We start from the raw sequence: 12,699 nt of genomic DNA, 5'->3' as shown, positions 1-12,699 counted from the left end.
AGCTGCCAGATAGAACAGGATGTAAAGGAAAGATGCTCTTGGAATTACTTCTTCACATATTGTAGGGTATGGGGATCAGTCCGTTGTGCATCAGGTGTGAGACTGTGTGCGTCTGTGAGTGATGGGTGTTGTCTCAGTGGACAGCGTGGGGCTGAACAACATTGTCACATCTGTGTCTGGTCTTTTCAGCATAAAATATTTGAGTGGGAATCACTGAATGTTAACTTTGGTCTTGAGGGCTATGTATTTTTGTTAATGGTTTTTAAATATAAGGAACATGTGTACACAGTACAGAATTCAGCAGCAAAGGTGCACTTAGAGGAAAAGTGAGTCTCTTCTTATTCCCTTTGCCAGAGATCACTGCTGTGTCCCTTCCAGCAAGCAGGGCCACCTGTGGTCTCAGTGCCAGTGGGCTGTGAACCTGACTCTCCAGAGCTCTGAGGGCTGAGGTTCCTGAAAACAGTCTTAGAATTAATTTTAAAAATTCAGCTGTAATGGTGATGTTGGAAGATCCTCCCTTCCCCATCTTGGTTTAAGAATATTTGTGTGTTTTTTTACTGGGGAACAAGGAAAAGTTAAAATCATTTCATTGATCATAGATAAAAATAAGCATAGACATACTGCCTGTAGATTCTCTGGTGGTTTTAGAAATTGATCTTTCTCCAGTTCTATAGAGAACTGTTACTACTGTGTATTCTTATATGTCATTGAAACTGGAAACAGATCTAAATATTTTTCTGCTCGTAATTTGAGTAATGATACAAATAACTTTATGCTACAGAAACTTGTGTTCTGATGTAACCATGTTATAGCATCTGAATTAATACTTTTATTTAAAATGAATCTCTACATATTGATTGTACACTTTAAAGTTTCTGATGAGTCTGAAACACCAATCAGAAAGAATATATGTACCCCCATGTTCATAGCAGCACTATTTACAATAGCTAAGATCTGGAAACAGCCCAAATGTCCATCAGTTGACGAATGGATAAAAAAGCAGTGGTACATATACACAATGGAGTACTATGCAGCTGTAAGAAAGAAGGATCTCTTATCCTTTGAGACGACATGGAGGGACCTAGAAAGTATTAGCCTAAGTGAAACAAGCCAAGCAGAAAAAGACAAATACCACAAGATCTCACTTATTCATGGAATATAATGAACATAACAATCTGAGGAATAGGGTAGACCCAGAAACACAGAAGTAGGGTACAGACTGACAACCCCCAGAAGAGGGGGTAGAGGGGGGTGGGAAGAGATAAACCACAGCACTTATATGCATGTAGGCATAACCAATGGACATGGACAACAAAGCCGGGGACGGGGCAGGGGGGATGGGGAGGAGGGTGTCAATGGGGTAATAAAGGAGAAACATCTGTAACAAAAATAAAATTAAAAAAATAAATAATCATTAAAAAAAAATAAAGTCTCTGATGAAATTTTAGTAACAAGTTTCAGAAACTTGATTCTCAATATTAAAGTTACATTTCTCCCTGGGAGAGAATGTGAGTAGCACCTTAATGCTATTTTAGCATGCTGTCTTTAAGCTCCGACTTGACTTTGTTCCTGATCCACTGCTGTCATTTCAGGGATGTTCATGGAGCACCGAGTGCCAAAGTGCCAGGCAGCGTCCCCCTGCAGGACCAGCACCTGGCCCTGGCCATCCTGTTGGAGTTGGCGGTGCAGAGGGGCACACTGAGGTGAGGGTGCCGCAGGCCCAGGCCCTGGGGAGCACCTCCAAGTCTGAACCTCTGTTGCATGTTCTGTCATTTCACAGAATTGTTTGTGACTGTAGCCAGTTGGTTCTGTAATTCAAGAACCCTTTCCTGGGACACTGTGCTTTCTCAAACCTGGTACACTTAGCCTTTCCTCACTTCCTTTTCTGTGTTCAACTTTCTACTAGTCTCAGAATTATTCCTTTTAATTTTTTTTTTCCTTTGTTGATTTGAGAGAGAGAGGGAGAGAGAGACAGAAACATCGATGAGAGAGAACATCGATTGGCCGCCTCCTGCATGCCACTGGGGATCGGGCCCACAACCTGAGCTTGTTTCCTGACCGGGAATTGAACCAGCGACCTCTTGATGCATGGGTCAATGCTCTACCACTGTGCCACACCGGCCAGACATTTTTTTTTTTAAAGAGTGCGAGGGCCCTGGCCGGTTTGGCTCAGCGGTTAGAGCGTCGGCCTGCGGTCCTGAGAGACCCGGGTTCGGTTTCCGCTAAGGGCGCGTACCTCGGTTGCAGTTTGTCCCCGGCCCTGGTCGGTCGTGCGGGTGGCAGCCACTCGATGTGTCCCTTTCACATCGATGTTTCTCTCTCTCTCTCTCTGTTCCTCTCTCTCCCTCCCACTCTACCTGAACAAAAAAAAATGAAAAAATGTCCTCGGATGAGGATAAAAAAATAAATAAAGAGTGCGAGGAAGGGAGGGTGGAGTTGAGAGAGAGAGAGAAAAACATCGCTGTGAGAGAAATTGGTTGCTTTCTGGATGTCCCCTGACCAGCAATCGAACCCGCCTCTGTTGGTATACTGGAGGATGCTCCAATCAAATGAGCCACACTGGCCAGGGCTCCTCTTGATTTTCTTAAAAATAATTATTTTTATTCTATAAATTTAAGGACCTAGAATTTCCCTGTAAAAAGTGCTGTTTGAGCTTCTGAACCGGTCTTATATCACCCATAGAAGGTGGATGTCTTGTGCTGAAATCGTGGTGTAGATTCAGTCATTTTCTCTGAGAATTGTTTTGATGACATTAATTTTTGTTTCCTTTCAAATCTAAAGTATTTCCTCAGTTTTATTTTGCTGTCTGCTTTGGTTTTGACAGACCATGGCAGAAAATGGTTAAGCTGCTTTTCTTAGAGAATAAAGCTGTTTTCTCTTTCAGCCAAACACTGTCCGCCATCCTGTTGCTGCTGCAGCTGTGGGACAGCGGGACGCGGGAGACGGACAACGAGCGTTCCGCCCGGGGCACCAGCGCCCCCCTCCTCCCACTGCTGCAGCGTTTCCAGAGCATGGTCTGCGGCAAGGATGCCCCTCACGCACAGGGCGACGCCCACGTAAGCACCCAGCAGGCTTTGCGTTTCAGTAGCTTCTTGTTTTCCAGTTGTCCTCACAAGTTTCTATTAAGACGGGAGCATACGTTCGTGCAGGTGGTTGTCAATAGCGGGGAGCATGTTGTTGATTCCAGCTGTGAGTCAGGTGTGGCACAGGTTTGAGAGTCATGGGCTGGGTTACAGGTGATGTGGTGGAACATCCCATGAGCACGTTCGGATTCTTTGAAACAGCTAAGGAGTGGCCAGAGCCCACTCTGTGGGTGGGTGTGGGCTGCGTGTGTTCTGCGTGGCATGTGTTTAGGGGAATAAGCTTCTGGACAGAGATCCGCCTGCACTTTCAGAGACAGGCAGGTGCCGCCCGGTGGCCAGGCTGTGTTCTCTGCCAAGCCGGAGCCCCTGAGCCCTCTGTGGGCTCAGTGCTTGGTGTGTTCCCAGCCACCAGGCACTCTGCTCTGGCTGGGGTGAGGGGAGCGAGAGCAGGATGCCGCAGAAGATGTGAGGGGTTGCGTTCACCTCTGCAAGGGTGCGAGTTAGTGAAGGCATGAAGATGGGCACGTGCTGTGGTGGTGTAGGGCCGAGGCTCGGCTGCTGTGGGAAGCAGCATCTGTTGGGTTCACACAGGTGCTGCACTGTGAGGCCGCACTCGGTGTCCTGGTCGCACACATTTGGTCCTGCGCGGAGGAGCAGAGTGAATCTCTCTCCTCTGTGTTCCCCTGCCACAGATCAGCAAGCACCAGCTGCGTCAGTACACACAGCACTAGGTCTGAAATGCACACTTCTAAATAACTATTAGAGAAAGAGCTTTTAAAATAGTGGCTCATTGCCCTGGCCGGTATGACTCAGTTGGTTGGACCATATCTTGTGCACCTAAAGGTCGCTGGTTTGATTCCCAGTCAAGGCACATGCCTGGGGCTCAGTACCTGTAGGTTGTGTGCAGGAGACAGCCAATCGATGTTTCATTCTCACATTGATGTTCCTCTCTGTCCCCCTCCCTTCCTCTCTCCCTAAAGAATAGTATCTTTAAGGAAAGGAAGTAGTGGCTCACCTTGTTGGCTCTTCTGTGTGTAGGGCACCTAAGTAGTCCCAGGACCTGAGGCTGGTGGCCGAGCATTGCCCTCCCCACACCCTGAGTCTGACTCTTGACCCTGCTACAACCCTGCTGCTCTTCAGAGGCACAGGCTTGATTTTGCAGGTCTTTTCTAGAGAGACTTAGCCACTCCATGGTAAAACTGCTGCCTGATTTTTCTTTTTTTTTTTTTATCCTCACCCGAGGACATTTTTCCATTTTTTGTTCAGATGGACTGGGAGGGAGAGAGAGGAAGAGATAGAGAAACATCGACGTGAAAGGGACACATCAAGTGGCTGCCACCCACACGACCAACCAGGGCCAGGGACAAACTGCAACCGAGGTACATGCCCCTAGTGGAAACCGAACCCCGGTCTCTCCAGACCACAGGCCGATGCTCTAACCGCTGAGCAAAACCGGCCAGGGCTGGTTTTTCTATCCTGAAGCCATCTTTACTGATAATAAGGCTGTTCTCCGTTTACACTGCAGAGTTTATAGACTTATAATTAATAACACGCAAATAAAGTTAGGTCTTCTCCAGTGGGCACAGTGTTTAGATGAAGAAAGGTGGTTTCTGTTTTCAGTTTCGAAGCCAGGTTGAGGTGAAGCGCTGTGCTCCGGCAGGGCTGGCTCGGCGCTCTCCGAGGGCCTTTGGAGTGGTGAGCCTGCCGTGCTGGGCTGTGCCGCTGACGTGGGCGCGGGTGCAGGGTGCAGGGTGCAGGGCGGTGTGCGTGCCTGGGCGGCACTTCTCATAGCACGGCCGGGGAGCGGGTGTACCAGTAGCGAAGCACTGTGGATACAAAGTCCAAAGAGACAGCAAAGGCTAATCGTGTTGCCTTTTTCCGGTATTTCTGAAGATGCCTGTGTACTTCTCTTCTAGCTACTGTCTGGCCCCCTGAGCCCCAACGAGAGTTTCCTCAGGTACCTTGTTCTTCCACAAGACAGCGAGCTCGCCATCGACTTACGACAGACGGCTGTAGTTGTCCTGGCCCACTTAGACCGCCTAGCCACGCCCTGCCTGCCTCCTCTGTGCAGCTCACCCACGGCCCACAAGGTGCGTGCGGCGGGGCTGTTCTCGGAAGCCCCAGTTAGTGCCACTCCTCTGCTCTCCGTGTGCCTGTGTGGTGTTGGGGTGGGGTTGGTTAATAGCTTTTAAACGTGTGCACAAGTTAAGGTATTGTCCCTGGACCCAGTGCTAAGCAGGCTGAGGCCCATGGGGTCCAGTCCCAACCCAGTGTCCCAGGGTCCACACTCAGGAGGCGCATTCCCAGAGATTTCCCCTTTATTTACATAGCTATACGCCACCCCGCCTTCCCCAGGGAGGTCCCAGAGCCCTTTTTATAGGTGAGGAGCGCCAAACAGGGCTATGTGAAGGTGCTGCTCAGAGCTGCGGCCGCTGGCCTGTGCCGACAGCCTGCCCTGCCCCCAAGGCCCCCACTGCGTGGTTGCATCTGATCCTCACAGCAGTACCCCCACGGTGTCCCTGAGGAGACTGTCCCGTGCGGGGACAGGGAACTTTGCCGGAGTCACACAGAATGACCCTGGTTTTGAATCCAGGTTTTTTTAATTTTATTTTCCATCTGAAGAGTTTATTGTATCTCACAGTCACTTTTCTTCCAAGTATCAGGAACATGGTTCAGAATCAGAATTAGATGCAAAAATACACAGTTACTTGCTTCCCCTTGCACCCTCTCCGTCCCAGAGTCCTCCTGCTGCCTCAGCTTTCTGTTTCTCATGCGTCCTTCCTTGCCTGGGCTCTGGAAGGTGGTGTTAACAGTGGCTTGTTGCATTGCTTTTGCAACTTGTATTTTTCTAATAAATAACATACACTGGTATGGCTCAGTGATTGAGCATCGACCCATGCACCAAGAGGTCACTGGTTCGATTCCTAGTCAGGGCATATGCCCAGGTTGTGGGCCCAGTCCCCACTGGGGGGCATGTAGGAGGTGGCCAACTGATACTTCTCTCTCCCTCTCCTTTTCTCTCTGAAATCAATGAAGAAAAAAAAATAAGAGTATATACCTAAGAGGTTTCTGTATGAATAAACAGAGCTCTGACTTCATTTTTTAATTTAATTTTAAAAATGTTTTCATTGATTTTTAGAGAGAGAGAGAGAGAGAAACACCTGTGTGAGAGAGAAACAACGATCGGCTGCCTCCTGGGGATCAATCCTGCAACCCAGGCATGTGCCCTGACTGGGAATCTAACGGGACCTCTCAGTCCATGGGCCGATACTCAATCCACTGAGCCACACCAGCTGGGCATGTCTTCATTTTTTGTTTTGTTTTGTTTTTGGTACATGCCTTTAGTAGGAACTGAACCCAGGACTCCCTGGTCCACAGGCCGACGCTCCAACCACTGAGCAAAACCGGCCAGGGCTGTTTTCATTTTTTTAAAGCAGTTGAGTAGTCCATGTTTGGGTGTCTCATAATTTTTAATTAGCCTCTTATTGGTGGACACTTGTGTGGCCAGAAGTCAGGTAGCCTGTGATGACACACCTGTGGGTGTGCTCGCACCAGCAGGGGTGTCCCTGACTAACGTGGGGACACTGGCTGATCACCAACCACCAAGCTGCGTACGGTTTAAACTCTCATTCCCCACCAACAGTAGGGACATTTGTCTCTCAGCCTTGTGCCTGGTCTTTCAGCTTCTGCCTGCTATGGTACAAAATGGTTACCTGATATGGTCAGAGCATTTAAAAATATGTTTAAAGCCCTGGCCGGTTTGCCTCTGCAATTAGAGCATTGGCCCGCGGACCGGAGAGTCCCAGGTTTGTTCCCACTAAGGGCACGTACTTCAGGTTGCGGTTTGTCCTTGTCCCAGTTGGGATCATGTGGGTGGCAGCCACTTGATGTCTCTCTCTCACATCGATGTTCCTCTCGCTCTTAAAAGGACAGCAAAACAAAAATGTTTAAGGTCAAACTTGTACCATTTGATGGGCTCTGAAAATGAACTGCTGCGGAAAGAGCCCATTCAGTTACTTTCTCTCACCTGTGGACCGAGGCGACGTGACGGGTCACTAGCTGCTCCGATGCTTTGATGAGCTTTTCTCTGCAGGTGCTGTGTTTATCTCCAGGATCTCAGTTCACCTGGCAGGATCTCAGTGTCACTCCAGATTCTTTCTTTTGACAGAAAGGAATTTTCTTGCTGCAGTAAAAAGACTTGCTTCCTCTGTCGTCTCACAGGGCTCGCTGCAGGAGGTCATAGGATGGGGGCTCATAGGATGGAAGTGCTATGCCAACGTGATCGGTCCCATTCAGAGCAAAGGCCTGGCCAACCTGGGGGTCACGCAGATCGCCTGTGCGGAAAAACGCTTCCTGATCTTGTCAAGGACCGGCCGTGTCTACACGCAGGCCTACAACAGCGACACGCTGGTGGGTGTCCTGGGCCGCCCTCACCTCGGGGTAGGCAGGTTCTCTCCTGCTGATGCCGCAGAGGTCTGATCTCTGCATTGTTTGGCTTCTGAGGACTCAAACATGTGGTCATTGTGTCTTAGTTATATTTAGAATCTTAATCGTAACCATTTTGTCAGTGTTTGAGGCATCTCTCTTAGTTGCCATGATCGAGGATTTCTTAGAGTGACTCTCATTCCCGATGTGGTTTCCACTTGCAAACGGACTTTCAGGTGTAAACGTATCTGACTGTGAGACCAGGAAGTAACAGGCGAGGGAATGGAGCCTCTCGGGGGTGATGGCAGGTTGGGACATGCATGTCCCCGTCACAGGAGGGTGCTGTGCGTTTCCATTGCGCAGGGTAACCTGGTCACACATGGAGTGCCTGGAGGCCATGCTGGGCGGGTGCGGAACAGCTGGCCCAGCCTCCCCCCGAAGCTCCTGTTCTTTCACTGACCAGTGGGTTGAAGTGGGACAGGACATTAAAGAGCATCATGCTCTTTTTGTTGTCCTCGGACTGCTCACTATTAACTTTCTTTCTGTGTTTGCCTTTCTAGGCTCCACAGCTCGTCCAGGGTCTTGCCTCCAGAAACATAGTAAAAATTGCTGCCCATTCTGACGGTCACCACTACCTGGCCTTGGCAGCCACTGGAGAGGTGTACTCCTGGGGCTGCGGGGACGGCGGACGGCTGGGCCACGGGGATACCGTGTATGTATGGCCCCCTCCTGTCACTGACACGCTCTCCTTTTGTGTTGCTGTACCCAAAATACGGTGGAAGGGGAAGTGTGGCTCATGTTTGCCAGCTGCTCTGACGTGCAGGGCTGGGACGGAGATGGCTGCCAAGGGTGCCAGCCCCTGGGTAACGCCAGGGGAGCCCAGCCCACAGCACAGAGGGTGACGTCTCCCCCAACCCTCTGGCTGCACACCACACCTTCACCCCATGGAGTTTTCTAGAGCAAATCTTGCACTTCTGTTTCTTCAACATGATAAAGCCTCCCTCCCCTGAATTGAAACAGTATCATTTTCTCAGGTACAAAAATCAGTGCTTTCTTACGCCCTATTTTGTGGAAGGTTTTGATGACGGGTTGTTCTGAACGTGAGGCTATAACTGCGGCGACGCCGTGGAGGGCGGCGGCTCTTTACGGTGTTGTGAGTGGGCTTCAGGTTGAAACTGAAAATACAGCCGCACTTCCGGGGGGCGGGGGGAAGCCATGAGTGGGGACTGGGCAGCAGTGGAATCACAGGGAGACCCTTCTGTTATCCCTGTGGTGGGAGATGGACGCCACCACCAGGGAGAACCCCAGGCTGGAGAGCAGAGTGATGACATGCTGACGTGCAGCAGAAGTCGTCCAGACTCGACAGGGGGGTTCAGACGGTAACAGAGAACGAGGGAGTAAAAGGGGTGGTTACCACAGAAGGCAGAATCCGGGTTCCTGTAGGACGATTGGCACAGGCACCAGGACTCGAGAGGCTCGAGGTACGAGGGCAGGCTTAGTCTTTACTCCTGTTACTTACAAGGTAGTGCGCAGGGATATTTTGTGATAAAATAATACTCAGTGGAGATTTAGTGCTAGGTTAACTTGTCCGTTGCTCGAGGAGTCAAGGGAAAGAAGAGATCAGTGCAGAGGGCAGGAGGTGCAGAGCAGAGCAGAGCAGGGAGGTGGCTCCCAGAGTGCAGTCAGTTGGCGACCCTGTGCCGCACCCCTTGCCGCTGTACGTTCACGTATTTTACAGACTAGGGGTCACGAGGTGAGTAAACCATGTCTTTGGAGAGGCCATAGTGGGGGTCACCAAGTACAGTAAACAGACTGGAGATAAATATACCGTTTGGCCAATTTGAAAGTGAGGAATCAGCTAATAAGACTTGATCACCATCCTTCCTATCTCCTGCTTTGCGTTTGTAAAATCTTGATTGCAATGTGGTTAGTACATCTGGCTCCTTGGTTCCTTCCTCATTCATGTAACAGTGTGTGTACATTTCAGCTGTCTATGTGAGGCTCACACGCCCATCGGCTGTAAGTGCACAGTTGCATGCCTTTTTTTTTAACTCATCTTTATTGTTGAATGTATTACAGATGTCCCTCCTTTTTTTTTCCCATTGACCCCCTCCTCCCCACTCCCACCCTGCTCCTGCCTTCCCCACACTGTGGTCAGTGTCATTGGTTATGCATATGTGCATAGAAGTTCTTTGTCGATCTCTTCCCACCCTCCCTCCCCACTTCCCTTTGAGATTCGTCAGTCTAACAGCCAATTTGTACTTCTTAATCCCTTCATCTTTTTCACCCATTTCCCCAACCCCCCTCTTATCTGGCAACCACCAAAAAGTTCTCTGTGTCTATGAGTCTGTTTCTGTTCTGCTTGATCATTTTGTTTGTAGATTCAATTGTTGATAGATATGTATTAATTGCATTTTATTGTTCATATTTTTTGTTGTTGTTCTCCTTTAAGAAGACCCTTCAGCACTTCATATAATACTGGTTTGGTGGTGATGAACGCCTTTAGCTTTTCCTTGTCTGGGAAACTCTTGATATGTCCCATCCATTCTAAATTATAGCTTTGCAGGATAGAGTAATCTTGGTTGTAAGTCCTTGCTTTTTATCACCTTTATCTCTTAACACTCCTTTCTGGAATGCAAAGTTTCTTTTGAGAAATCAGCTGACAGTCTTCTGAGAGCTCCTTTTAGGTAACAAACTGCTTTTCTCTTGCTGCTTTTATTCTCTGTCTTTAACCTTTGGCATTTTGATGATGTGTGGACCTCGTGGGGTTCATCTTGTTTGGGACTCTCTGTGCTTCCTGGACTTGGATGTCTGTTTCCTTCATCAGGTTAGGGAAGTTTTCTGTCATTATTGTTTCAAATAGGTTTTCAATTTCTTGCTCTCTCTCCTTCTGGCACCCCCATGATGTGAATGTTAGCATGCTCGAAGTTGTCCCAGAGGCTCCTTACACTATTCTCATTTTTTTTTATTTTTTTTTTATTTTTACTGTTCTGATTGGAGTTTTATGCTTCCTTATATTCCAAATCAGTGGTTTGCTTCTTGGCTTTATCTACTTTACTATTGATTCCCTGTAAATTATTTTTTGTTTTAGTTAATGCATCCTTCATTTCTGCCTGGTCCTTTTTTATGTTGTTGATGTTCTCGCTAAGTTCCTTGGAGGTCTCCCTAAGTTCCTTGAATGTCTCACTAAGTTCCTTGAGCAACCTTATAACCAGTGTTTTGAACTCCGCATCTGATTGATTGCTTATCTCCATTTTGTTTAGTTCTTTTTCTGGAGTTGAGTTCTTTTCTTTCATCTGGGACATGTTTCTTTGTCTTCTCATTTTGGCTGTTTCCCTGTGATTGTTTCTATGTATTAGGTAGAGTTGCTGTGTCTCCTAGGCTTCATAGGGTGGCCTGTTGTTGTAGGTGTCCTGTAGGATCCAGTGGCCCAGCTTCCATTATCACCCCAACTGGGCCCTCGAGGTGCACCCCTATTGTGGACTGTATACCCTTCTGTTGTAACTGAGTCTTGATTTCTGTTGGCATGTCAATGGGAGGGATTTACTCAGGCTGATCAGCTGCAAGGACTGGCTGTGACTACTGGCCTCTGACTCCCTTGGAGGATCAGCTGTGTAGGGACCACCACACAGAGCAAGACTTATTTCATCAGGGCTCTGGTACCCACTGAGTCTGCTCATTGAATGTGTCACTTGTGGAGGTGGTTGGGTGGTGGTGCTTCGCTGTGATCTGAAGCTATCCACTGGGTGTGCTGGCTCTGGGGGAGCAAGGTCAGCCACTGCCTATCTTCTATTCCAGACCGCATGGCATAAGCTACAGAGTGATCTGCTGGTGGCTGCTTCTTGTGCTAGGCTTGGAGGTGCCCAGGAAAAGCTAAGTTGTGAACCAAGGCTGGCTGCTTCTAGTGCCAGGTCTGGGGCCACTTAATGAGAGGTAGAGGGCTCGCTGAGACCAGATGCTGCTTTGAGGGATTTTAGGAAACTCTGAAGCAGGATCCAAGACAGGCCAGTCCTATGGTAAAGCCTTTAGAATCAGCTTGGGTGCGCCTGAAAGTTGGGTGGGGCAGGGCGGGGCCTCAGGGAATCCCCAGGGTGGGGCCAACTGTGCGAGCCAGGTTGCTGGAGCCCCAGATATGGCGGCTGTGTGCCGCCCCAGGGAAGGGCTCACCAAAGGAACAAAGGCCTTCACCAGCAAGTCTGAGAGAAAGCTGCCTCTCCAGCCCTTGTCCCAAGGCCAAACAGTTCAGTGCTTCCCCATATGTCTCTGGTGCCTTTCTAACTGCCTCCCCTCCGAGCTTAGAGGGAGTAAGTCCATGTGCGGGCCCTTTAAGAGAAGCTGCCTGGGGCTCCTGCAGCCTCAGCCTCAGTTCCCGCTGGTTTTTACAGACAGAAGTGATGGAGATTCTCTTCCTGGCACTGGAACCCTGAGCTGGGGGCCTGGTGTAGGACGGGGACCCCTCACTCCTCAGGGAGGACCTTCACACGAGGGTGTGGGACCAGCCAGTCTGGGCTTCCGCCCTCCTACCAGTCTCCATGTGGTTGCTGCTTTAATTTTGTAGTTGTAGGAGTTCCATTCAGCTCAATGACAGGTGGTCCTGAATGTCTGAATGATGGTTGTTCCACCCTGGCTGGTTTGGCTCAGTGGTTGGAGCATCAGCCTGCGGACCAGGGAGTCCTAGGGTTGGTTCCCGCTAGGGGCACACACCAAAAAAAAAAAAAAATGAATGGTGGTTGTTCTGTAGTTTAGTTGTGATTTTGATGTGGTTGTGGGAGGAGGCGAGTACTGTGTTTACCTATGCCGCCATCTTGACCGGAAGTTCTCGAGTGACTCAGCCCACGTGTGCAGGTGGGAGACCAAGGTGGAGCGCCTCTGCTGTCCTTGGACCTTTTGCATCCGATTCCTACTGCCTGCCTCCTGCTCTTCTGTCACTACGTGGCACTTTGTTTCTGGCTCTTCCACTCGGCAGAGTTCCTGTGCCTTCAGCCAGGCTGTTGGGCACATCAGCTCCTCCTTTTGGCTGAGGGTCTGTCTGTGGATGGCCCACTGGGACCACTGAGCAAAGCTGCTGTGGACTTGACTGTGTGTGTCTTCAATAGACACTGTTTTGATATTCCTGCCGATGCTGTGATTGGCATTGGTCACTTGTGAACAAAAATCACGGAGATGTTGGGTGTTTGAGTTCTGTATGCCT

The 12,699-nt window shown here is 49.4% G+C and overlaps 1 protein-coding gene across 4 annotated transcripts in view; it reads left to right on the top strand.

The window, feature by feature from the left end:
• HERC2 (HECT and RLD domain containing E3 ubiquitin protein ligase 2) overlaps positions 1-12,699 on the top strand; it is a 125,323-nt gene that overhangs the window by 13,990 nt on the left and 98,634 nt on the right. For all 4 annotated transcript variants that reach the window (XM_036278019.1, XM_036278018.1, XM_036278021.1 and 1 more), the window contains exons 8-12: positions 1,593-1,703; positions 2,885-3,056; positions 5,000-5,173; positions 7,305-7,493; positions 8,069-8,220. In XM_036278019.1, the coding sequence (XP_036133912.1) occupies positions 1,593-1,703; positions 2,885-3,056; positions 5,000-5,173; positions 7,305-7,493; positions 8,069-8,220 (798 nt within the window). The remainder of the gene's footprint in view (positions 1-1,592; positions 1,704-2,884; positions 3,057-4,999; positions 5,174-7,304; positions 7,494-8,068; positions 8,221-12,699) is intronic.

Source organism: Molossus molossus, unplaced genomic scaffold (genome assembly GCF_014108415.1).
Source record: "Molossus molossus isolate mMolMol1 unplaced genomic scaffold, mMolMol1.p scaffold_m16_p_24, whole genome shotgun sequence".
Classification (NCBI taxonomy): Eukaryota; Metazoa; Chordata; class Mammalia; order Chiroptera; family Molossidae; genus Molossus; species Molossus molossus.
This window is presented reverse-complemented; position numbering and strand designations above follow the sequence as displayed.